This window comes from Garra rufa, chromosome 15 (assembly GCF_049309525.1).
Source record: "Garra rufa chromosome 15, GarRuf1.0, whole genome shotgun sequence".
NCBI classification, from domain to species: domain Eukaryota; kingdom Metazoa; phylum Chordata; class Actinopteri; order Cypriniformes; family Cyprinidae; genus Garra; species Garra rufa.
In genome coordinates, this window is record NC_133375.1 from 40,000,582 (window position 1) to 40,024,039 (window position 23,458).

General features: G+C 36.1%; 1 protein-coding gene across 1 annotated transcript in view; it reads left to right on the forward strand.

The window, feature by feature from the left end:
- igsf9b (immunoglobulin superfamily, member 9b) overlaps positions 1-23,458 on the forward strand; it is a 64,485-nt gene that overhangs the window by 37,329 nt on the left and 3,698 nt on the right. Inside the window, exons 3-20 of the mRNA XM_073819891.1 lie at positions 3,453-3,599; positions 6,471-6,622; positions 6,906-7,023; positions 9,243-9,384; positions 9,944-10,089; positions 10,979-11,121; positions 11,213-11,353; positions 12,699-12,815; positions 14,098-14,248; positions 14,364-14,475; positions 16,095-16,270; positions 16,553-16,791; positions 16,901-16,985; positions 17,658-17,828; positions 18,882-18,918; positions 19,049-22,450; positions 22,583-22,758; positions 23,147-23,350. Coding sequence (XP_073675992.1) covers positions 3,453-3,599; positions 6,471-6,622; positions 6,906-7,023; positions 9,243-9,384; positions 9,944-10,089; positions 10,979-11,121; positions 11,213-11,353; positions 12,699-12,815; positions 14,098-14,248; positions 14,364-14,475; positions 16,095-16,270; positions 16,553-16,791; positions 16,901-16,985; positions 17,658-17,828; positions 18,882-18,918; positions 19,049-22,450; positions 22,583-22,758; positions 23,147-23,337 — 5,846 coding nt within the window. The 3' untranslated portion in view covers positions 23,338-23,350. The remainder of the gene's footprint in view (positions 1-3,452; positions 3,600-6,470; positions 6,623-6,905; positions 7,024-9,242; positions 9,385-9,943; positions 10,090-10,978; positions 11,122-11,212; positions 11,354-12,698; positions 12,816-14,097; positions 14,249-14,363; positions 14,476-16,094; positions 16,271-16,552; positions 16,792-16,900; positions 16,986-17,657; positions 17,829-18,881; positions 18,919-19,048; positions 22,451-22,582; positions 22,759-23,146; positions 23,351-23,458) is intronic.

Here is a 23,458-nt window from a genome sequence, read left to right on the forward strand (position 1 = left end):
GAAGTAATGATGCTGAAAATTCAGCTTTGCCTCACAGAAATAAATTACATTTTAAAATATATTCAAATAGAAAGCCGTTATTTTAAATTGTAATAATATTTCACAATTTTACTGCTTTTACTATATTTTTAATAAAATAAATACAGCCTTAGTGAGATTAAGAGACAAAGTTATAATAAACCAGTTGCTGAAAATGAGGCTTTGCATCGCAAAAATAAATTACATTTTAAAATATATTCAAATAGAAAGCAGTTATTTTAAATTGTAATAATATTTCACAATTTTACTGGATTTTTAATAAAATAAATACAGCCTTAGTGACAATAAAAGACTTAGTTATTATAAACCAGTTGCTGAAAATGAGGCTTTGCGTCTCAAGAATAAATTACATTTTAAAATATATTAAAATAGAAAGCAGTTATTTTAAATTGTAATAATATTTCACAATTTTACTGCTTTTACTATATTTTTAATAAAATAAATACAGCCTTAGTGAGATTAAGAGACAAAGTTATAATAAACCAGTTGCTGAAAATGAGGCTTTGCATCACAAAAATAAATTACATTTTAAAATATATTCAAATAGAAAGCAGTTATTTTAAATTGTAATAATATTTCACAATTTTACTGGATTTTTAATAAAATAAATACAGCCTTAGTGACAATAAAAGACTTAGTTATTATAAACCAGTTGCTGAAAATGAGGCTTTGCGTCTCAAGAATAAATTACATTTTAAAATATATTAAAATAGAAAACAGTTATTTTAAATCGTAATATATTTTACTGTTTTTATTGTATTTTCTATTAAATAAATGCAGCCTTCATGAGCTTAAGAGACTTATTTTATCATTTATTTTATTGTAGGTACATATTTGTCCTACAGTGACAGCTACAAAAGTGAATGTGGATAGCAGCTCAGATCATTCGATAGGAATTGTTTGAGTTCATAATGAGATCACTGACTTTTGATTGCAGACTTTGGCCGTTGAATCCCAATATTGTCTGGAAACAATCGAGATATCATCAAATAGATCTCATTTGTGGTTTTCCCCTCCTATAGGCATTGTGGATTTGATGAATAGACCTGCCAAGCAAAGAATAATGCAGCACATTTGATAAAAGATAAAAAAAAGGGACATGTTAAAACAGGCCTTCGGTTCTTCACTCTAGTTAACTCTAAATTACTGTTGTGTCCCACATATGATCAGTATTAGATGTTTCTTACTCTCTAAAGAGTGGATAGTATTCAACATGAGCAACAGATATTAACCAGATTTGGTGAAATCATTCATGTTATGAGCACAAATGGTGCGAGGAGAGTTATACACCAAAGTCCAGTACTTCAATTTAGGGTTTGTGATGCTTGACTGAAGTCTGGAGGTGTACATCTAACACGGACACACCTGCACACATCACTGGAGAGTTCAGCGCTGTGTCAGACTCCAGGTGTGTTTGTATTATAATTCTTCAGCTGTACAGATTTGGCATTAAATTGTCACGGTATGATTTTCGTACTCTACGCAGGGTTCTTGGCTTGCGTTCAAACTTCAACGACTGCTTCCAGCAAAGCGGAAACTCACTCGCAGCCGGCATCCACCGCATTATCAGTGTGTCATCTTTTACAGCCCTGGAATTCAGAAAAAAAGCAGAATGAAAGTCGAGGGAGAGGTTGAGGTTGAGGTTGAAAAACCAGACTCTATTAACCAGACAACACGCGTATCAAGTTTCAAAGAGTTTCTAGCAGTAGATTAAACTGTTTCCAGTGATTTGAAACCGATTTGTGTGTCTGTGTGCTGCATTCATATCATATTTCAGTAAGTCTTAGGCTAGTGTGCAGTTGTGAGGTTGTTTTTGTTTTGAGTCTGTGATTATGAGGAAAACAGCTGACCTTGTTACATCATGCAGAGAGATGTTCAGATTTCCGTGGAGTTGAGTAGTTTCCATATGTTTCCACGTGTCTATGTGGTAAACAAAAACAGGTGCTTCTTTTTACTTAAAATCATTTTTGTCTATACTTTTTCTGTATGCATTTGAATAAATACACTTCCAGTCAAAAGTTTTTGAACAGTAAGATTTTGATGTTTTTAAAGAAGTCTCTTCTGCTCACCAAGCCTGCATTTATTTGATTTGAAGTACAGCAAAAACAGTACAATTTTGAAATATTTTTACTATATACAATAACTGTTTTCTATTTGAATGTATTTTAAAATGTAATTTATTCCTGTGATTTCAAAGCTGAATTATCCTTTCGGAAGTCATTCTAATCTGATTTGCTGCTAAAAAAAATTTTTTAAATGTTTTTACTATTTAAAATAACTGTTTTCTATTTGATTATATTTTAAAATGTAAATTATTCTTTTGATTTCAAAGCTGAATTCTTAGCATCATTACTTAGATAACACGATTCTTCAGAAATCTTTTTAATATTCTGATTCGCTGTTAAAAAAAAACATTTATTATTATAGAATTATAGAATAGAAAGTTTAGAAGAACAGCATTTATCTGAAATAAATATCTTTTCTAAGCATATAAATGTCTTTATCATCACTTTTGATCAATTTAAAGCACCTTTGCAAAATAAAAGTATTCATTTTTATAAAATAATAAAATAAAATATACACTGACTCCAAGCTTATGAATGGTATAGTGTATAATGTTACAAAAACCTTTTATTTCAGATAAATGCTGATCTTTGGATCTTTCTATTCATCAAAGAATCCTGAAAAACTCAACTGTTTTAAATATTGATAACATTAATATTAATAATAAATGTTACTTGGACAGCAAATCAGCATATTATGATTTCTGAAGGATCATGTGACACTGAATAATGGAGTAATGATGCTGAAAATTCAGCTTTGATCACAGGAATAAATTACATTTTAAAATATATTCAAATAGAAAGCAGTTATTTTAAATAGTAAAATATTTCACAATATTACTGCTTTTGCTGTACTTTGGATCAAATAAATGCAGGCTTGGTGAGCAGAAGAGACTTCTTTAAAAAAAACATTAAAAATCTTACTGTTCAAAAGCTTTTGACTGGTAGTGTAAAACTTTTACTTTATGTAAAATAGTGATCAGGTGTACAATTTTTACTTGGTGGACAAAAAAAATTCACACTCATCCATATTATATTAATTATTAATATATTAAATTCCTCATTGACTTGTGAAGTAACAGAGCTATAAAAATGTCATTTGGCTTTGCTTTGGTGGTTTCAGGTATGCATGTGGTTTTTGGAGTATGCACAAAACCGTAGCTATTTTTAAATCTGTGCAAAATAGTACTTAACATCTCATCTGCTTCTGTACTGTACATTTTATGCATGTGAATAGTTCCCATGATCAGTACCATGATGTTGTGCTCCACTGTTTGAAATACTGTATTTTCTCATTCTTAATCACAGTGAATGCTAAGTAATTGCTTGTCTGTGTGATTTTCTGTGCAGGCCGTGTATCGTTGAGTCGTGGTGCGTCTCTTCTGGTGGATAAGTTGACTCTGGAGGATGAGGGCTGGTTTGAATGTCGGATACTTCTGCTGGATAGAACCACAGATGAGTTTCAGAACGGCACCTGGAACTTCCTGTCCATATCAGGTGGGTTTCTTCTATCTAGGTGTTTGAGGTGTGTGTATAATGCCTTTGCATGTCAAAATGCAAATGATACTTGATCAGTCAAGTGTTTCAAAACATAGGGCTTTTCTTTTTTTTTCTTTTTGGGTCTGTTTGTGTCCACATTCTAAATATAATTTTAATTCTCTGTATTATGCTACATTGGGAATTCCAAATGATTATTTACTGTATGAACCGTTTTTGTTACATTTACTGCAGTATTAATTGTACTGTGATATGCAAATATTTTATATAATACATGGGTACAGTTATAAAAACAAAACAAAGAAAAAAGAAAATGTGCACAAATACAAATCCCATTGGAAAATTAACCATGGTTTTACTATAGTAAACGTTTAGCAACCATGTTTTTGTATAACCACAGTTTTACTACAAATACCCAAATGCTAAAATCAAACCTAGACTTTGTCTTTAATGCATACATTTGTATATAACATGTATTTTAAATTGGTGTCACACCTGTTGCTGCCAGAATAACAGTCCGTTTTAAATGTGATGCGCTTTAATTTTCTCTTTTTGTTCTTAAAGTTTACATTATTGCATACTTTGCATTTGCTTCACTTTGCTTTAAAAAAGGCATTGTTTGATAAGAGGCATCTCCTTTTGAAGTCCTTGAAAACCAAAAAAGCAGTGCTTGGAAAGTCCTTGAAAGTCTTGAAAGAATTTCATTTTGCATAATTTGTACGAATCCTGATCATGAGAAATGAACCAAAAACCTTGTTGAATGCCAGTTGTGTTACTTAATTCTTAAATTAATCTTTTGACAATTAATTTGCATAGAAAGTGTACATGCATTTGTTTATGATGGCGCTCGTATGTTTCATGTTCATAATAAATCATTGTGTTATTCAATTCAATTCAATTCAAGTTTATTTGTATAGCGCTTTTCACAATACAAATCGTTGCAAAGCAGCTGTACAAAAAATGTAGGCTACTACAATATATTTAGTAGCTTATTAGTGGTGACTACTGTATGTTAAGTCGTGGTATAAATATTAAATATTTATACCATATTTGTACATATGGTATAAATATATAAAAAAAAAAAACTACAATTCCTACAAAAAGGACTAAACCTCTGATTAAAGTAGCATCTGGAGCTCATATGAAAGCTTTGTTGCAGTGAATAAGCGAGAATTGCGTAATCCATTTTTCATGACACTTACGTCAGTGTTTGATGCAGATGATGTTTTGTTCTGATATCAACAGAATTCATACAATAGGCTTTGAAAATCAGCCTCTCTGCAACTAATCATAGCATTTTGTACTTTTTCACCCAAAACCATACAAGCTTTTTCACTTACTGTTGCTTACAGTCTTTTCATGTTGAACTTTGTCTCACACCTACAGAACGACTGTCATGCTTTCTAAAAACTCACACACTCTCTTTCCTGACACCCAAACACACACACACTCCTTCAGCACTGGTGTGTGAATCCTGTGAAGACAGAGGACAGAAACTCACGCTCACAGTCCGAATCGCTCCAGCGTGGCCCGTTTTACGCCCATTATATGCACATTCTCAGCTTACAGTGGTTTTGTGAGCGGTGGTTGTTTATGAGTGTGCTGGAAAACTTGTCTTTGTGTTGACAGGGTTGTGGGGAATTGAGAAGTTTTTTGTTTTTGTTGCAAATTATCACTTAATTGCATGTTATGCTTTGGAAAGTGAAAGAACTCATGCTGTACTCAGTGTAACGCAATGTGCTGCATTTTATTGTGTATATACTGGTGACTAGTTTTATCAGTATAATTATTCTGATATTAGAATTGTCTGCCAGAGTACACCTATAATAATAATAATAATAATATATCTATATTTTTACATTTATATTTTATATTATTTGTTTATTGTTTATTTATTTTTATTTGTAATATTTAGTTTTAAATTATTTATTACTTATTGTTTTCAGTTTATATTTTTTCATTGTTTATATTGCTTTCATGATGTGTATAATTTATTATTTTATTGAATTTTTATTTTTAATGATTGGTTTTATTTTTATTTATGTATAGTTTTTGTGTTTATATATTTTTAATATTATATGTAATGTATTATTTTTTATTTAAGTTTTATGTTTAGTTTTATAAAATTTATTTATTTGTTATTTACATATATACATATTTTTATATTATGATTTAATTTAATTTTTAATATTTATTTTTGTAGTGTTTATTTGCTTATTGTTTGTTTTTTTAATATTACATATTTTATGTTGTTTATTCATTTTTTAGTATGTAGTTGTATAATATTGATTAATCTATTGTTTTCAGTTTGTTTTTAATATTACATAATTATTTTATATTATTTGTTATTTTTATTTAATTGTTATTTGTAATTTATTTATTTTAGTTAATATATTTTAGATATATATTATTATTTATTTATTTTAGTAAATTTTTATTTTTAATGTTTAGTGTTTTGTTTATTTATTGTTTTTAGTTTATTTATATACGTGTGTGTGTGTGTGTTATTTATTTATTTTATAATATTTATTTTATTAAATTTGTATTTTTAATATGAATTAATTTATTTACTGTTTTTAGGTTATATATTTTGTAATATTACATAGCTTTATATTATTTATTTTTATTACATTTAATTTGAATATTTTTAAATATTTACATATTTTTTAATATTACACATTTATTTTATATTATTTATTCATTATGTTTCATTTAATTTTAAGTTTTAATATTTAGTTTTATATTATTTATTTATTGTTTTTAGTTTATATATTACTTATTATTCTTACATAATTTTTATTTTTAATATTTAGTTTTATCATATTTATTTTTAATGAACATGGCTTTGATGGGGTTTTTTGTCTGTTGTAGCTCCTCCGGTGTTCATAAAGACTCCTCCTGCCTTTCTGGAGGTCATGTTGGGTGAATCTCTCACTCTCCGCTGTGATGCTCATGGAAACCCCAAACCCACCATCATCTGGAGAAGAGATGGTAGTAATGCTGAAAAACAAGAAGCAATTCAGGTACATAAAGCTTGTTAGTTAATCATTAGTTGATAAAGATCATTTAAAATCAACACAAATTCAAAATGGACCCTGTTTGCTTTCTTAATATATATTCCCAACCACCTCTATTTTGATATAACCAACTTTTCATTGTGCAATTATTTATAAAATCATCCTGTTTTACTCAGAAATGCATTGAATTACAGAAACACTGACCTGAGTTTAGAGTTCATATCAAACTATTCACATTTTCCTCATTCCTCATCTCGTTTACCACCTAAACATTAATTTCCCCCTACAGGTACTCAATGAAACCTTGTCTTTAAGCAAGGTTACCAGGGAAACGTCAGGAATATACAAGTGTCACGTGTCCAACACAGAAGGAAACCTTACCCACACCACCCAGCTGCGGGTCAAAGGTCAGCTACACGCCACATCTTGTCCACGTGGGCGAAGAAACTCAGCAGCACTAAACAGAAATAGGCTTGCAGGGTATTAAGCATTTACCCCAAGCAGCATTTGCTTTGAGAACACTGGCGTCTTTGCCGGAGTTGGATTTGTGCGCAAAGTGAATAAGCTTAATTTTGGCTTCGTCTGGCTTGGTTCACATGCTGGTCGGAAAGTCAGAACTTCCTACTGTGCAATAGTTACCTTAAGGGGAGACACTGCAGGAAAAAAAAATTTTTATGCACCTGTCAAGCTTGAGATTTTAGGCTTTTTGGTGTTTCATAAAGTGTCTTTTCAGACTAGTGGAAAGAAAACACCCAAAAGACACTGTTAAGTCTTTCTTTTATAGCACTTTATCTATTTGTGTCAATAGATTTCAATTACAATCCGTATTTTTAAAGGCCGTTTTTTCAAAATGAGTTTTTTCTCCTACACTGAGCCATGAATCGCTACTTCAGTAGCACTTACACACACCAATCTTTACATTTCTATTCCTGTCTATATTCTGAAGGTTTTTACAGAGGGATTTGTTCATGTATAATTTGCTTGATTTTATACATTTTATTCCCCCCAAAATGGTAAAAAGTTTTTTCTGAATTATGGCGTGACAATATGAGATACCCTCTGTAAAAACATTTGACTCTAATATGTCCAAAAATTAAACAAGAATTTTGAAACTGACTTCATCCAGTGTTTAGATTTTTGTACTAGAAATGTATGCAAATTAGCGCACATTTTATTAAATACCGCCTCATTTGCATATTTAAACCTAACATTTTAGAAAACTTGTAATACAAAAAATGTTTGCAATTATCACTGTAATCAATTAACTGGGTAAGTAAGGTGATAACTATTATTTAATTATTTCACCCTGTTCATCTGCAGTGTCTCGCCTTAAATCAGATTTAGAGCGTTTCAGCTGTAAATGTGTTTATAATGTGCACTGAGGAAGATCCTAAACAATTTTAAGAAATTGAAATGCATTAACTGCAAAGTTGATGCTAGAATTAGCGTTTTGTTTATTCATCCACATCTTCTGAACATTGAGCAACAGAATGCAGTTTGTGTTTGAAAAATGCAAAAAAACATATCTTTTACAGAGCATTTAAAGAATTTGAAGTAACTATTCTGGCAAACTGTGGTGTGATTGAATAAGCAAACACTGCCCTCTGTTGGTGGTACTGCTTTAGCACACTGGATTTTGGCAGTTAAAGGTTCAGCTTCCAGAGCAAAACTGTACAGATAATGTACTCACCCTGTTGTCATCCAAGATGTTCATGCCTTTTTTTATTCAGTCATAAAGAAATTGTTTTTTTGAGGAAAACATTTCAGGATCTCTCTCCATATAATAGACTTCTATGGTGCCCCCGAGTTTGAACTTCCAAAAACCAGTTTAAATGCAGCTTCAAAGGACTCTAAACAATCCCAGCCGAGGAAGAATGGTCTTATCTAGCAAAACATTTGAAATGGTCTATCTAGCAAATCTAGCAAATGGTCTTATAGCAAAACGATTGGTAATTTCTAAAAAAAAAAAAAAGTCAATTTATATACTTTTTAACCTCAAATGCTCATCTTGTCTAGCTCTGCGTCAACTCTGTGTATTCCAAGTCCAAGACAGTTAGGGTATGTTGAAAAGCTTCCATCTCATTTTCTTCCCCAACTTTAAAATCGTTCTTCATCGCTGTTTTACCTTTTTTGGAAAGGGCATTTGATCTTCTTTGCATTTTCACTTTCTATACACTGGGTCGGTATTTATGAAGCGATGTAGAAAATGAGATGGGAGTTTTTCGACATAACCTAACTGTGTTAAACCGGAATACACGGAGTACATACAGAGCTAGACAAGATGAGCATTTGAGGTTAAAAAGTATATAAATTGTCAATTTTTTTTTTTTTTAGAAATTACCAATTGTTTTTCTAGATAAGACCCTTCTTCCACGGCTGGGATCATTTAGAACTCTTTGAAGCTGCGTTGAAACTACATTTTGGAAGTTCAAACTCGCAAGCTCCATAGAAGTCCACTATATGGAGAGAAATCCTGAAATGTTTACCTCAAAAAAAAAAAACAATTTCTTTACAACTGTAGAAAGAAAGACATGAACCTTCTCAAATCTGAATGGCCTTTAAAACTGATTATTTGCATCCTTTTATGCATTCTGTCTCACATGCATGCTTTAATGCTTTCAACCAGGTCCTCCAATTATCATCATCCCCCCTGAGGACACCACCATGAACATGTCCCAGGATGCAATTCTGCAGTGTCAAGCAGAATCGTATCCTTCTAACCTCACATATGAGTGGTGGAAACAAGGACAAAATGTGTATCACATCGAGTAAGTGACCAGAATACTAACTTGAAATGAAATGGACCATAAAAACCAGTCTTAAGTAGCATGGGTATATTTGTAGCAATAGCCAAAAATACATTATATAGGTCAGAATAATACATTTTTCTTTTATGCCAAAAAAGTATTAAGTAAAGATCATGTTTCATGAAGATATTTTGTAAATTTCCTACCGTAAATATATCAAAACTTAATTTTTGATTAGTAATATGCATTGCTAAGAGCTTCATTTGGACAACTTTTAAGGTGATTTTCTCAGTATTTAGAATTTTGCACCCTCAGATTGCAGATTTTCAAATAGTTGTATCTCGGCCAACTATCGTCATTTTATAACAAAGCATTCATCAATGGAAAGCTTATTTATTCTATTCTTTTTAAGCTTTCAGATGATGCATCAAAAAATTGACACTTATGACTGGTTTTGTGGTCCAGGATCACATATTACGGGGCTCACTGGAATACTTGATTCTGATTGGTCAAATGCATCAAAAGCGTCCAGTGAAGTAACTGTCAGGTTCTTATGCATTTTCTGTTTTTGTGTTCTCAGAATTCTGAAATCACGGGTGAAAATACAAGTGGATGGGACCCTCCTCATTTCAGGTCTTCTCCCTGAGGACTCTGGGAATTATACATGCACACCCACCAATGGTCTAATGACTCCGCCCTCTGCGTCTGCCTACCTCAAAGTTAAACGTGAGTGATTTGTTAGTTTGTTAGCATTTTGTTAGTTCTGTTGCTTTATAAACTAGATGAAAAGAACAAGAGAAGTTTACATTCAATTGTTTACAATAAAGTAATAATGCAAATGATATTATGGACAAAGGAGACCTATTATTTGTCTTTTTTCAATATGTAATATAAGTCTCAGATGTCCCCAGAATGTGTCTGTGAAAGTTCAGCTCAAAATACCCCACAGATCATTTATTATATCATTTTGAAAATGCCTGTTAATAGAACATGCTGTTTTCGTGCATGCCTCTTTAAATGCAAAGGCTTCCCGCTCCTTTTTCCAGAATAGAGCTGTGCCTTTACAGCTTATACCTCAGATACTCTGCTTAAAACCATCTGTTTAGTTTTGATTATCATATTTAGTTCACAGAAATCATGCATTTTAAACCATATTATTTTCAACTTCTTATATGGTTTTCTGAGCGCACACATCACAAAAGCACACAACCAGAAAGCGGCTGTCACATGGCATGTGTGTACTAAACTAAGTTCTCTTTCATGTCTTATTGCTCTAAATAGAGTTTTGTGCTCATCTGTGCCGCCAACAACAGAACAGTTAGCAAAAATAGTAACAAATATAGTGTTTCCTGTCTTTCTGAATTATGCTGTGACAAAATGAGATACCCCAAATTCCGTCTGTAAAAACTTTTGACTCTAATATGTCAAAAAAAAAATTTTTTACAAGAATTTAAGAATTTTGAAACTGACATCTTGCATAGAAAAGCTTACTGAGCTGTTCTTTTTCACATTTTCTGGGTTGGTAGATGCACCAGGGCCCTGATTATAGCACTTGAACATGGAAAAAGTCTAATTTTCATGATAAGTCACCTTTAAAAGTCTGATTCTCTTAAAGATCCAGCACGAGTGGTACGGATGCCCCGTGAGACTTATCTGCCCGTGGGAATGGGGGGAAAGATCATATGCCCAGTTCAAGCTGAGCCCCCTATGCTGTATGTTAATTGGACCAAAGATGGAGCATCCTTGGACCTGGAACAGGTATGTTCTGTTTATATCATCAAACATCTTTTTTGATGATACATTGTGACCCAGATGACATAATTTTATATTCTTCTTCTTGATTGGTTAGTATCCAGGATGGATGGTCAACTCTGAGGGCTCAGTGTTTATAACGGCAGCCAATGATGATGCAGTGGGGATGTACACCTGTACAGCCTACAACAGTTACGGGACCATGGGCCAATCAGAACCTACCAAAGTTATCCTGAAGGTGAACACCATATATCTGTTTGTTCATATACGCAGTCAAACGTTTTTGAACAGTAAGATTTTTAATGTTTTTTTAAGTCTCTTCTGCTCACCAAGCTTGCATGTATTTGATCAAAGTACAGCAAAAACAGTAACATTTTGAAATGTTTTTACTATTTAAAATATCTGCTCTTTATTTGAATATATTTTAGAATGACTCCAGTCACCTGATCCTTTATCATTCTGTTATTCTGATTTGCTGCTTAAAAACATGTGTTATTATTATGTTGAAAATAGCTGAGTAGAATTTTTCAGGTTTCTTTAATGAACAAAAAGTTCACAAGAATAGTGTTTATCTGAAATAGAAATCTTTTGTAACATCATAAATGTCTTAATCATCACATCTGATCAATTTAACGCATCCTTGCTAAATAAAAGTGTTAATTTCTATACTTTCCAAAAAAAAATACTGACTCCAAGCTTTTGAATGGTATAGTGTGTATTCTGTGTAATGTTACAAACGTTTTTTTATTTCAGATAAATGCTGATCTTTGGATCTTTCTTTTCATCAAAGAATTCTGAAAAAATAAAAATAAAATACTCAACTGTTTTAAATATTGATAATAATACTAATTAAACTTACTGAAATTATTTTTTTAAGTTTAATAAATATTAAATATAACATACAAATAAGCATATTTTACATTTAAAATGTGGTAATTTTAAAGGTAAATAAAAAACAGCAAAAAAAAATTATTGTTGCATATTTTTTTATTTTAAGAAAACAGAGATATGACATTTATTTTAAAAAATGGGATCACACCTGAAATTTGTGCCCAAATTTGTCCATAAAGGACAATTGAGGGCTGCTATACAAAGGATGCTTGAGGGTTTGACACTTTGACTTTCCTTTGATATTTACCTGCTGTAACTGCATATTTCCCACCGTACACAGTTTCCCTAAAGCCACGGGATGGTGGTGGCTCTGGGGGCTTGGGCCGGTGAATCCTGCTTGCAGCTATATTTAAAATGCTGTAATGCTGCTGAAAATTCAGATTTGAAATCACAGGAATAAATTACATTTTAAAATGTATTCAAATAGAAAGCAGTTATTTTAAATAGTAAACATATTTCACAATATTACTGCTTTTGCTGTATTTGCTGGATCTAATGAATCCAGGCTTGGTGAGCAGAAGAGAATTCTTTTAAAAACATTAAAAATCTTACTGTTCAAAAACTTTTGACTGGAAGTGCAGTTGCCATTTACTCATAAATGCCACCACATATTGAAATGCATTATTAATAACTGACCTGACACTGATTGACTGACACCGTTTCTCTTGTTTGTGATCTGGTGATATGCACAGGACCCCCCTTCCTTCCGTGTCTCACCTCGTGCCGAATACCTACAAGAAGTAGGCAGGGAGCTGGTGATACCCTGTCAACCTCAGGGAGACCCCACCCCTAACATCACATGGAATAAGGTAAGGTTTTAAAAAAAAAAGTCCAATAGCTTTCAGTTTGTTTCAGCCCAGCAAACCTTGATGCTTAGAAAAATTAAATATGTGTATATCTGCTAATAAAGTTCACACAAAAATGAACACTCTGTCATGAATTACTTATGTCTTTCCAAACCCGTAAGACCTTCATTCATCTTCAGAACACAAATTAGGATATTATTGAAGATCCTGCATAGACAGCAACACAACTACCACGTTCAAGGCCCAGAAAGGTAGTAAAGACATTGTTAAAATAGTCCATGTAACATTAGTCATTCAACGTTTATTTTTATGAAGCTATGAGAATACCTTTGCACAAAGAAAGCAAAAATAATTACTTTATCCAACAATTTCTTCTCGTTAACTGATAAAGTTGTTATTTTTGTTTTCTTTGCGCACAAAAAGTGTTTTTGTAGCTTCTTAACATTAAAGTTGAACCACTGATGTCACATGGACTATTTTATCGTTGTCCTTAAAGGAGTAGTTCACTTTCAGAACAAATATTTACAGATAATGTACTCACCCTTTTGTCATCCAAGATGTTCATGTCTTTCTTTCTTCAGTCGTAAAGAAAAGGTGTTTTTTGAGGAAAACATTTCAGGATTTCTCTCCATATAGTAGACTTCTATGGTGCCCCCGAGTTTGAACTTCCAAAATGCAGTTTAAATGCAGCTTCAAAGGGCTCTAAATGATCCCAGCTGAGGAAGAAGGGTCTTATCTAGCAAAACGATCAGTTATTTTCTAAAAACATTTACAACATATATACTTTTTAGTCTCAAACACTCGTCTTGCTAGATAAGACCCTTCTTTCCTCAGCTGTGATCGTTTAGAGTCCTCTGAAGCTGCATTTTGGAAGTTCAAACTCGGGGGCACCATAGAAGTCCATTATATGGAGAGAAATCCTGAAATGTTTTACTCAAAAAACATAATTTTCTTACGACTGAAGAAAGACATGAACATCTTGGATGACAAGAGGGTGAGTACATTATCTGTAAATTTTTGTTCTGAAAGTGAACCGAACTTCTTTCTGGGCCTTGAATGTGATGGTTGCATTGCTGTCTATGCAGGGTCAGAAAACTCTCGGATTTCATCAAAAATATCTTAATTTGTCTTGATGAACGAAGGTCTTGCGGGTTTGGAACGTCATGCAAGCGAGTAACTAATGACAGAATTTTCATGTTTGGGTGAGCTATCCCTTTAACAGATATGAAGTAAAAGCTACAAATGCTGGTTAAATCAATTTGTGATTCTTTTTCATCAACTCTAGGTTGGTCCTGCCCCTCGCTCTCCGTTTACTGTCTTATCCAATGGCTCTTTGGTCCTGCGCCCGCTCAGTAAGGACCACCAGGGGGCGTGGGAGTGTCTTGCTTCCAACCTTGTGGCCACTGTCAGTGCTTCAACAACAATTTTAGTGCTAGGTGAGAGAAACTGGGAATAGATAATAATATTTGGTTAATAAAAATAACCCTTATTTACCTATAGAAAAAGAAATGAGACTAAAATTAAATTTATTACCTGCTCTTTCGTCTTCAGGCACAAGTCCCCATGCTGTTACCTCTGTGTCTGTGGATCCAGGTATCACTCAGGCCAATGTGTCCTGGGAGCCGGGCTTTGATGGAGGATACACGCAAAAATTTACTGTTTGGTGAGTGACCTAAAATTGGATGCATCAGCAGCTCTAGATTAATTATATTGTGCATTATACTTAGGACATTATAAGTACCAGTACCTTAGTACGTTAATACAAGTGTACATGGGCCATTCTACAGAATTGGTTCAAAGTCAGAGTTGGAAACATCTTGAAAAAAATCTTTTTCCAAAAAATTTGTATGTATGCAAATTGTATAATATCCATATATTCTCATATTGTATTTTCAGAAAGTTTTGGAATATTTGTCCTCTCCCCAAATCTGTCACTACCGAAACACAGTAATATATAATTTAATTTGAACTATTAGGATTTGGCTAATATCTACCTTGTAAACATATCTATTTTTTCTATTTTATTAAATGTTTTCAGAGGTGAACCAATAACAATTAGAATTTCAACAAAGTGTGATTTATGAGATTTGTTGTATTTTGAATCCAATTTTTCTATGTAAAAGGCAAAAAGTTGATCATACCGATTTCAAAATTAAGGATTCATTAGTTTGAATAGACATTGAACCAAATACTATCGTAACATCTTAGTTGATAATTCAGTATACTTTATTTTTGACAAAACATCCCATGTTTCGGTAGTGACTGCATACTTTCAGTAGTCGCAGTAATATTTTGGTAGCGACTACACACAGAATATTAACCCACATATTAAAACATACTAAACATTTGCATAACTGTACTAAAATGTTGTTTATTTCTCAGAATAAAGGATTATCTGTTTCTTTTTGTCACTACCGAAACAATAATGACATGTTTCAGTCGTGACTGTTTCGGTAGTGAAAATATTATGGGATAATACCCAAAAAAACAAAAAACAAAGATGTCACTACCGAAACTTCGCCAAATGTTGTGAAAATTTTAGGTACTTTTGAACCTAGCTCAAAGATGCTAATCAAAAGCTAGTTGTTAGCTAGCATAGTTCTGAACAGCTGTTCACACATAAAAACTAAATGTTATGGAATAACTCCCAAAATAAAATTAATTATAGTTTAATTATCGAAAAATTGTGTTAGGTAGTGACATTCTTTAAAAGTTACATTGAGTGAACACATTCACCTCAAAACGATGATCTACTTACCATGTAGCTATGAGAGAGACATATGAATGTTTCCTAAATATAAATGTAGGGGTTTAGCTAAAATCAGTCTCAGCCAATGGACTAAAACATACACTGTTTCGGTAGTGACATGAAAATGCGTGGCTTTTTTTACAAAATATTTTTTTGAACTTCAAATTTTTTCTAAATCAAAAAAGCTATTTAAAAAAAAAAACAATGAAAAAAATGCAACAATTATTTCAATATGATTTTGAAATTTAGGAGTTATTGTTTGGGACAGCCACCTTCCACTTGAAAGTACCCACTAAATGATGATTTTATATATATTAAGCTTACTGGTATTTTAAATATTGTGGGTTTCAATTCATAATAGAATGAGTTTAGTAGACATCTAAAATTTGAACACTTAAATGCTTTTAAAATGTGTTTCTTGGTTGTGGGACAGCAGTTTGCACCAATTCTGTAGAATAACTGATAAAATACTGGTCTTTTTGCAGTATCGATGGTACTGACTCAATTTAATATTTGCTCTCTCTCCATATCAGGGTAAAGCCTACTGTAAGAGGCAAGCATGAATGGGCGTCAATCCCTGTGCCAACATCCAAAACCTCCCTGCTGGTGACAGGTCTCCAAGCTGCCGCAAGTTACCAATTCAGCGTTCTTGCCCAAAACAAGTTGGGCTCTGGCCCCTTCAGTGAGATTGTCACCATTAGGACACTGGGTCAGAATTTTTATATATACATAATTTACAAATTATGCACTTCATGAGGTCTTTCATTAGCTCTATATATACAGACCCATAAATGATGTATTTTGGTTCCTTAAATCCACCCCCTGTAATTTTGAAGTAGCTCATTGATTATCTTGCTCAGGTTTCTCTAATTAGAATTGTAGCTAAACTCTGCAGGAGTTCCCTAGTGGACATTAAAGTTATTCTAAACCCTTGGGCCAAGATGTATGATCTAGCATGCTAAGGTAAACCCCTATGTTTTTTACATTGCAGCACCTCCAACAGAAGCTCCCACTATGGTAACCACCATTGCAGTGTTGTCCCCTCCTACTTTGCTGTTAGCCAATCGTACATCACTGGGTGTGTTGCTGCAATGGGTGCCACCTCTAGAAGAGTCTCCACCATTAACTTCATTTGTGCTTCAAGCAAAACGGGGAAAGGGGGAGTGGGTCACTATAGACAGAGAGATTGGCATCAACGTGACTGAATTGATTGTACAGGGACTTGTGAAGGTAAAACATGTGAAACATTGAGAATATAGCAGCTTTATGTTGAATGTTACTATTTTTTGGCATTCGTTTTCACTGGACGGGTCATTTACCCCTTCATTTATTTCCACAGGACTCAAACTATGAGTTGCGTCTTTTGTCTCGCAGAGACAAACTGGTCAGTCCGCCCAGTGACTCAGTTGTCATCTCTACTGAAGGTGAGGCTAACTCAGAAATGTGTATTTTGACTTAAAGGGTTACTTCACCCAAAAATGTTTAATTAGCCCATTATTTACTCACCCTCAAGCTTTCCTAGGTGTACATGCCTTCTTTCTATAATAAAAAGTGCCTCACATGGCTCCAGGGGGGCCTTCTGTAGCGAATCGATGTTTTTTTGTAAAAAAAAAGAAGCCCAGAGCTGCTTCCATGTACAACAGTGAGCGCAAGCTAGATTAAAGTGATTATTATGCTTTGAATATGGATATTTCTTTCACAAAAATGCATCGATTCACTACTGGAGGCCTTTATTCACCCTCCGGAGCCATGTGAGGCACTTTTTATTATTAATGGATGGACTTTATTTGACTTGTTTTGACCTGTTAAAGAGAAACACTCACCTATTGTGATGACAAAGCTTGAAAGAGCCAGGCCATTTTTTAATATAACTCTGATTGGATTCGTCTGAAAGAAGGAAGTCATATACGCTCATTTTTGGGTGAGCTAACTAATGTTGACATATCTTAGGCTTGGAAAAACTACTGATTTGATGAATATTTTGGAATTTTAGTATGGTTTATTGAGAAAGTCAGAAGTGTTATATTGGTGTAATTGATATGTGCTTATTGATGTATTATATTATTAGTAGATAACATGTTATATGTGTCCTTAAGGTATGGAGATGTATCCAGCAGCACCCAGTCTCCTTGCCTTTGTTCCCGAGCCTTTGCTGGCTGGTGTGATTGGGGGCGTGTGTTTCCTGTTCGTTGCCATCATCCTGTCTCTGGTGACAGCTTGTGTTATGAACAGTAGAAGGAGACAAAGGCGAAGAAAGAAGAGAGATGGTAAAATCAGTGTTTGAAATTTACAGGGTCAATGTTATGGTATTTAATGTTTTTTTTTCTGTGCTACAGAAGTTACACCACTAGTTCACTTCCACAATAAAAAATTTCTGTTAATTTACTCACCCCCATGTCATCTAAGATGGTCATGTATTTCTTTCTTCAGTTGAAAAGAAATTAAGGAAATTTCAGGAAAGCATTCCAGGATTTTTCTCCATATAGTGGACTTCAATGGGAGCCAACAGTTTGAGGGTTCAAATTGCGGTTTCAATGCAGCTTCAAAGGGCTCCACACAATCCCAGCCAAGGAATAAGGGTCTTATCTAGTAAAACGATCAAAAAAATATAAATGTATATACTTTTAACCACAAAGACTCATCTTACACTTTATGCATTACCTTGGAAAGGTCACGTGTGACATACAGTAGGCAGAGGTACCGACCCAGCATTTACGCCCTTTGCAAAAAAGGTAAAACAATGATGTTGGGCAATTTTGGAGTTGGAGGAGGAAATGAGATTGAGTTTTTTACCCTTCAGAAAAATGGCTGATTGTTTCACTAAATAAGACCCTTATTCCCTGGCTGGGATTGTATAGAGCCCTTTGAAGCTGCATTAAAACTGTAATTTGGACATTCAACCCATTGGGTCCCATTAAAGTCCTCTATATGCAGAAAAATCAAAAAATCCTTTTTTTTTTTTATTCCTTTCAACTAATGAAAGAAACACATCTTGGATGAGGAATTTTTAATTCTGCAAGTGAACTAATTCTTTAAGTCTTAGATAATTAAATGTTTATGTACAATGAGCAATTATATGACTCCTCATTAAGTCAATTAAAGATCATTCCAGTCCAATTGCTATAACCACACAGACATTAAATGCCTCAAAGACTAATACATGACATATCTGAAATCATGTTATTTGTTCTCAGTCGCCAGTGATGTTGTCATGCATGGCGTCTCTGCTTCTGTTTAGGCTGCTTTTGTTTTTGTCACTTCATTTTATGACTCATTATCTGTGGCATGATATGAACTTTGCACCCTCCCCACCATTTCAGATATCCCCTCTGCCTTCCAGAAGAGTTCGTCTCCACAGTAAGTGTCCATCTTTGCTATGCATGTATCATTCCTATGCTTCCCCATCTTTGTCACAATGGCAACCTGAAGGGATGAAGTCTTCCTGTCGTCCTTTTCCTGAATGTTCTCTCATGTTCTTTCTCCTCAGAGCTCACTCGCCTTCTGACAGTCCCGACAGTGTGCTGAAGTTAAAGCTATGCCCTCCCTTAAACTTCTTCCCCAACTCATCCTCTTCCGATCGTTCAGACCGTTCCTCTTTTGATAAAGGCAGCCGCAGTGAATACCAGGACCAGAGGAAGCAGCTTCTGTCCTCATCCTCTCCACCTCCACACTACACCCAATTTGAGAGCCACTTTGGAGGATCTCCATCACCCACATCTGCTATTGAATCCATATCGAGAAGTCCAGATGGCCGCTTCGTTATCCAACCTGAGCTAGAAAACTCCACGCCAACCCACATAAAAAAGAACCTCAAAAAGGAGTTCCCACAATCTCCTGGTAGAGGCAGTGGTGGAGGGAGTAACAATGGATCTTTGAAAGAGTCCAACCAATCAAATTCTGTGAGTTCAGAAAGGGATAGACAGAGAAAGATGCCATTAGCATTGACGGTCGACTCTCCAGATCCAGAGAGACCCCCTCACTCCCCTGGCAGGGTGAAGGCAATGGCCAGAAACTTCTCCCGTCATGGCTGTTTCTACTCTGATGATGAGCAGGGTTGCTCTGAGGCTTTGTTAGAAAGGGCCAGCTTTTATTCTGACTGTAGTGAAAAGAGAGCAAGTGACTCACTAAAGAAATACCAGAGTGCCAGTCATAGAGAGGACATCTTTCCAAGCTTAACCAGGAGAGCTCGAGCTTTGGAAAGAGAAAGGCTGCACCACCAAGCACGTTACCAGCCCATCAGTGGAGACAGCCAGCTAACGGAGCCCAGCACTATGATAACTCAACTGGATGGTGAAAGAGAGAGGGACAACTTAAGCAAATGCTTAAAGCTAGTGAAGGAACGTGAGCAAATGGAGAGGGAGTTAGAACACTACACGGCCAGCCGAAGGGCACAAGCACATGAGCGAGAACAGAGGCGGGCCAAGTCTGCAAGTCCCTTAAGAAAATGGACAGGTGTTGAGTCTGAAGACCCAATTTGGAAACCCCAAGATATCCATTTACGACAAAAAACCCGACCCAGCAGCCTGGCCCAGCGTGTGTCGGACTATAGACGGGGATGTTATTTTGGCAACACCAGCAGTCCCATGGAGAGACTTGCTTCCTCGTCTTCCACATACATCCAGTGGGACATAAGCCCAGTGACGTCCCCCACCAGCCAGGTGCCGGTACTTAGCCTGTCTGAAGGGAACACACCTCGCTCACTCTACCCTCATACACGTCAACAAGGCATTGCCAGTGTAGAAGATTCAACGGCAGCAGACGTTTCCCATTCACCAGCCACGCAATACACCTCTCTCTCACTTTTCTCTCCTACCAGAGACTTACCCTCTCACAGTAGAACCAACCCCAGTGGGGCACGAGCTAGACATCTTGAGAGTAACCTGGAGGAGGAGCAGGAGTTGCCCAACAGTACCTTAGTTGAGGAAGGATGGTTGCAAGAAAGAAAAATTGAAAAACAGGCTCCAACATCCCCTGCTTGTTTAAGTCCTCAACCATCTGAGCTGCACCAAGTGGTGCCAGGAGAAGATAGAGATACTGGTCCTAACCCACATTACTTTGATCCCAGGACTCAAAGTGTTACAGACCTAGAGGAAGTAAGGGCTGTTCAAAAAGACAGACTGAGTCGAAATCCATCAGGCTGCTCTACTTTGCCCTATGATCATCAGAAAGCAGGAGCAAAGGGAAAAGTCATAGTGAGTGAAGAGTCCAGCTCAATATTGCCTTACGGTGAGCAAGAGAAAGAGGGTATCAGGGCTCGATCCAGAAAGAGTGACAAATGTGTCTTCAGTGAAAGCCCGAGTCGGATTTCACCCCTGACCCTGTTGGAAAACGAAGCAGAAAGTGATCAGTCAAATTTCTCGAGAATGTCAGAATCAATGAAAGTTCAGCTTGCTCCTCAACCAGCCCGGATGTCCCCACTGCAGACCAGCACTATCCTGGAATACCTGAGTCTTCCGGGTTTCATTGAAATGAGTGTAGATGATCCCGTAGAAGTGACTGTGTCTTCGGAATCTGTTGAACCAAATGTCGAGGCAGAAGCTGGTACACTTTTAAGAGATGAGCCTGACGTTGTACCCAAAAGATGGGAAAAACATGGTCAGGATCACTCTGATGCCAATATTAGTCAGCACAATGTGCTTATTCATGACCATAGCACCCTGAACATTCCGGCTCCAGTTTCTGAACCAAGTTCACAATTAGAAGCAAAAGATACTTGTGATAAACCAAGTACCTCAGACACAAGCAATAAAGTTTTCTCGCCATCTAAAGAAACAGAAAAGAGTTCCCAGCCTTTGCTTTCTCAGAGTTCAGGGTCTCAAAAACAAAAGTTAATTCAGCGTGGTCCAGCACAGACATTAGTTAACACAGCTAAAAGCATGGCAGCAATAGTTTCCAAATGTCCAAACACTACATCTGAACAATATCAAAGACCTCAAACTCAGGGTGACCGGACAAACATGATATCCTCAAGGATCTATCAGGCTCCTGTGCCTTTCATGAAGAAATCAGTCAGCATTGGTCCCTGTAGGACTCTCTCTGGAGTGGGGCAACCACGTCCTTTCCTCAAAAAGTCCATTAGTTTAGGTTCTAGATGGGAACATTTTGAAAATCCAAGAACTTATGTCTCTGAAACCTGTTACAGAGATGAATTTCCCCATCCAGACCTAAGGCTCAAATCACACAGTTTGGGTCGTAGTCCTGCACGTTACTATCCCATGTCTGGGCCATCTTGGCGAGGGACAGTGCCCTTTCAACCTCCTAGCGGCTACAGTCTAGAGAGACGTCAGCATATTGAACCCCCCTATCACACACCTGGTCCCCCAGTGCCAGATCCACCACGACCCATGGAATCGTCCCTTCCTTCCAGAAGGGAATCAGATCCACGTCGACAAGGAGCAGTCTTTCCAGATACCTCTAGGTGGCCTCTGTCTTATCAGGAAACACTCAGGTCAGTTCAGCATAAGTATGTCCCACAAGACCCCTCTCGACATTTTGGCCCTACCAGACCAGTGGCCAGGGTGGACTACCTGCATCCTGCAGAACCCAGAAGGGGTCCGCCAAGGCCTTTCCTACCTAGAGGTTACAGTTGGCCCTCACCATATCATGCATCCTTCCCCCTACGAGAGCAAGACTATCCGAGACAGGTGGACAAAGGGACGGGTGCAGTTAGGGGCTTCACAGAGACGGAAAGTCGGGATATTAGAGGTGATGGCGGTAGAGCCAGTTACGCAAGCCAGAGCAGTGGAAGGGGTAGTGTAGGACCATATGGACACGGGCACCTACGCCAGTCTCTCTCTATCACCCCAACCTTACTCAGCTCACCAGAGACCACCGAGGAGAGCGAGATGCACAGGGCAGACAAAGACGTGAGAGAACAGAGGTCCAAAAGGTGAAGCAGATAGGCAAATGCATGAGGCAAGACCTCAGCAAGAACAGTTCGCAATTTTTTTTCATTTTGTACGTTTATATCACTGTCTTTTTGTACATCTCACTGTGTATTGTTGCGTATGTGTGTGTCTAGAAGAAATACCTCAGTAGATGAGAGTTACGAATGGGATGCTGTGGAAGGCTCTGTGGATCCCGACACCCTGGAGGCCATGAAGATGGAGCGGGGCCATGCAGGATTTGGGCGAGGCAGGGAGCTCAGGCAAGATCGCCCCCGCTCCACTGCTGGCCTCCAGGACTTCCAGAGTAAACGTAAGACTTCATCCTTGAGCTCTTTGAGCATGTTTAATCATACCCACACTATATATGATGGCAAATTATATGGCAAGTTTCCCTTGCACTGTACTAGGGGTCGACCGATATGTTTTTCAAGGCATATGCCGATCATTACAAATCAAATAAACCGATATTTTGAACCAGTTATGTCTGGTGTTAAAATTAAAATGAATGTCAAAATTAAGAGTAACAACCACTCTGACAAAAACTTTCTTCAAATGATTTTAAATAATTTTAGCGGCAAATCGGTTTTGAAAATGACCAATACTGATAACCATAAAAATGCTGAGTATCGGCACCGATAATCAGCCAGTACCTGTTTAACTTTACCCATCCTCCTACTGCACCTTTCCTCTCCTCTCAGGCCTGTACTCCATTAGCCCTCCCTTAGTATCCCAGCCTCCTCAGCACCGGTACAATCGTTCCCTCAGTGATGCCCGCTTCAATGCCCTGAGACAGGAGTTCCAGGAGTACCGCAGAGCCCAGCAATCCTGTTCCCAAGACTCCTGCATCCCCCCTGACCCAGACTCTGACTCCAGCTCCGCACTTCTTTGAGAACCTTACCATGGTCCGTTACCTCCCTTTGATTCCTTTGACCTTTAATACCTACAGTTGAAGACAAAAGTTTACATACACCTTGCAAAATCTGCAAAATGTTAATTATTTTACCAAAGTA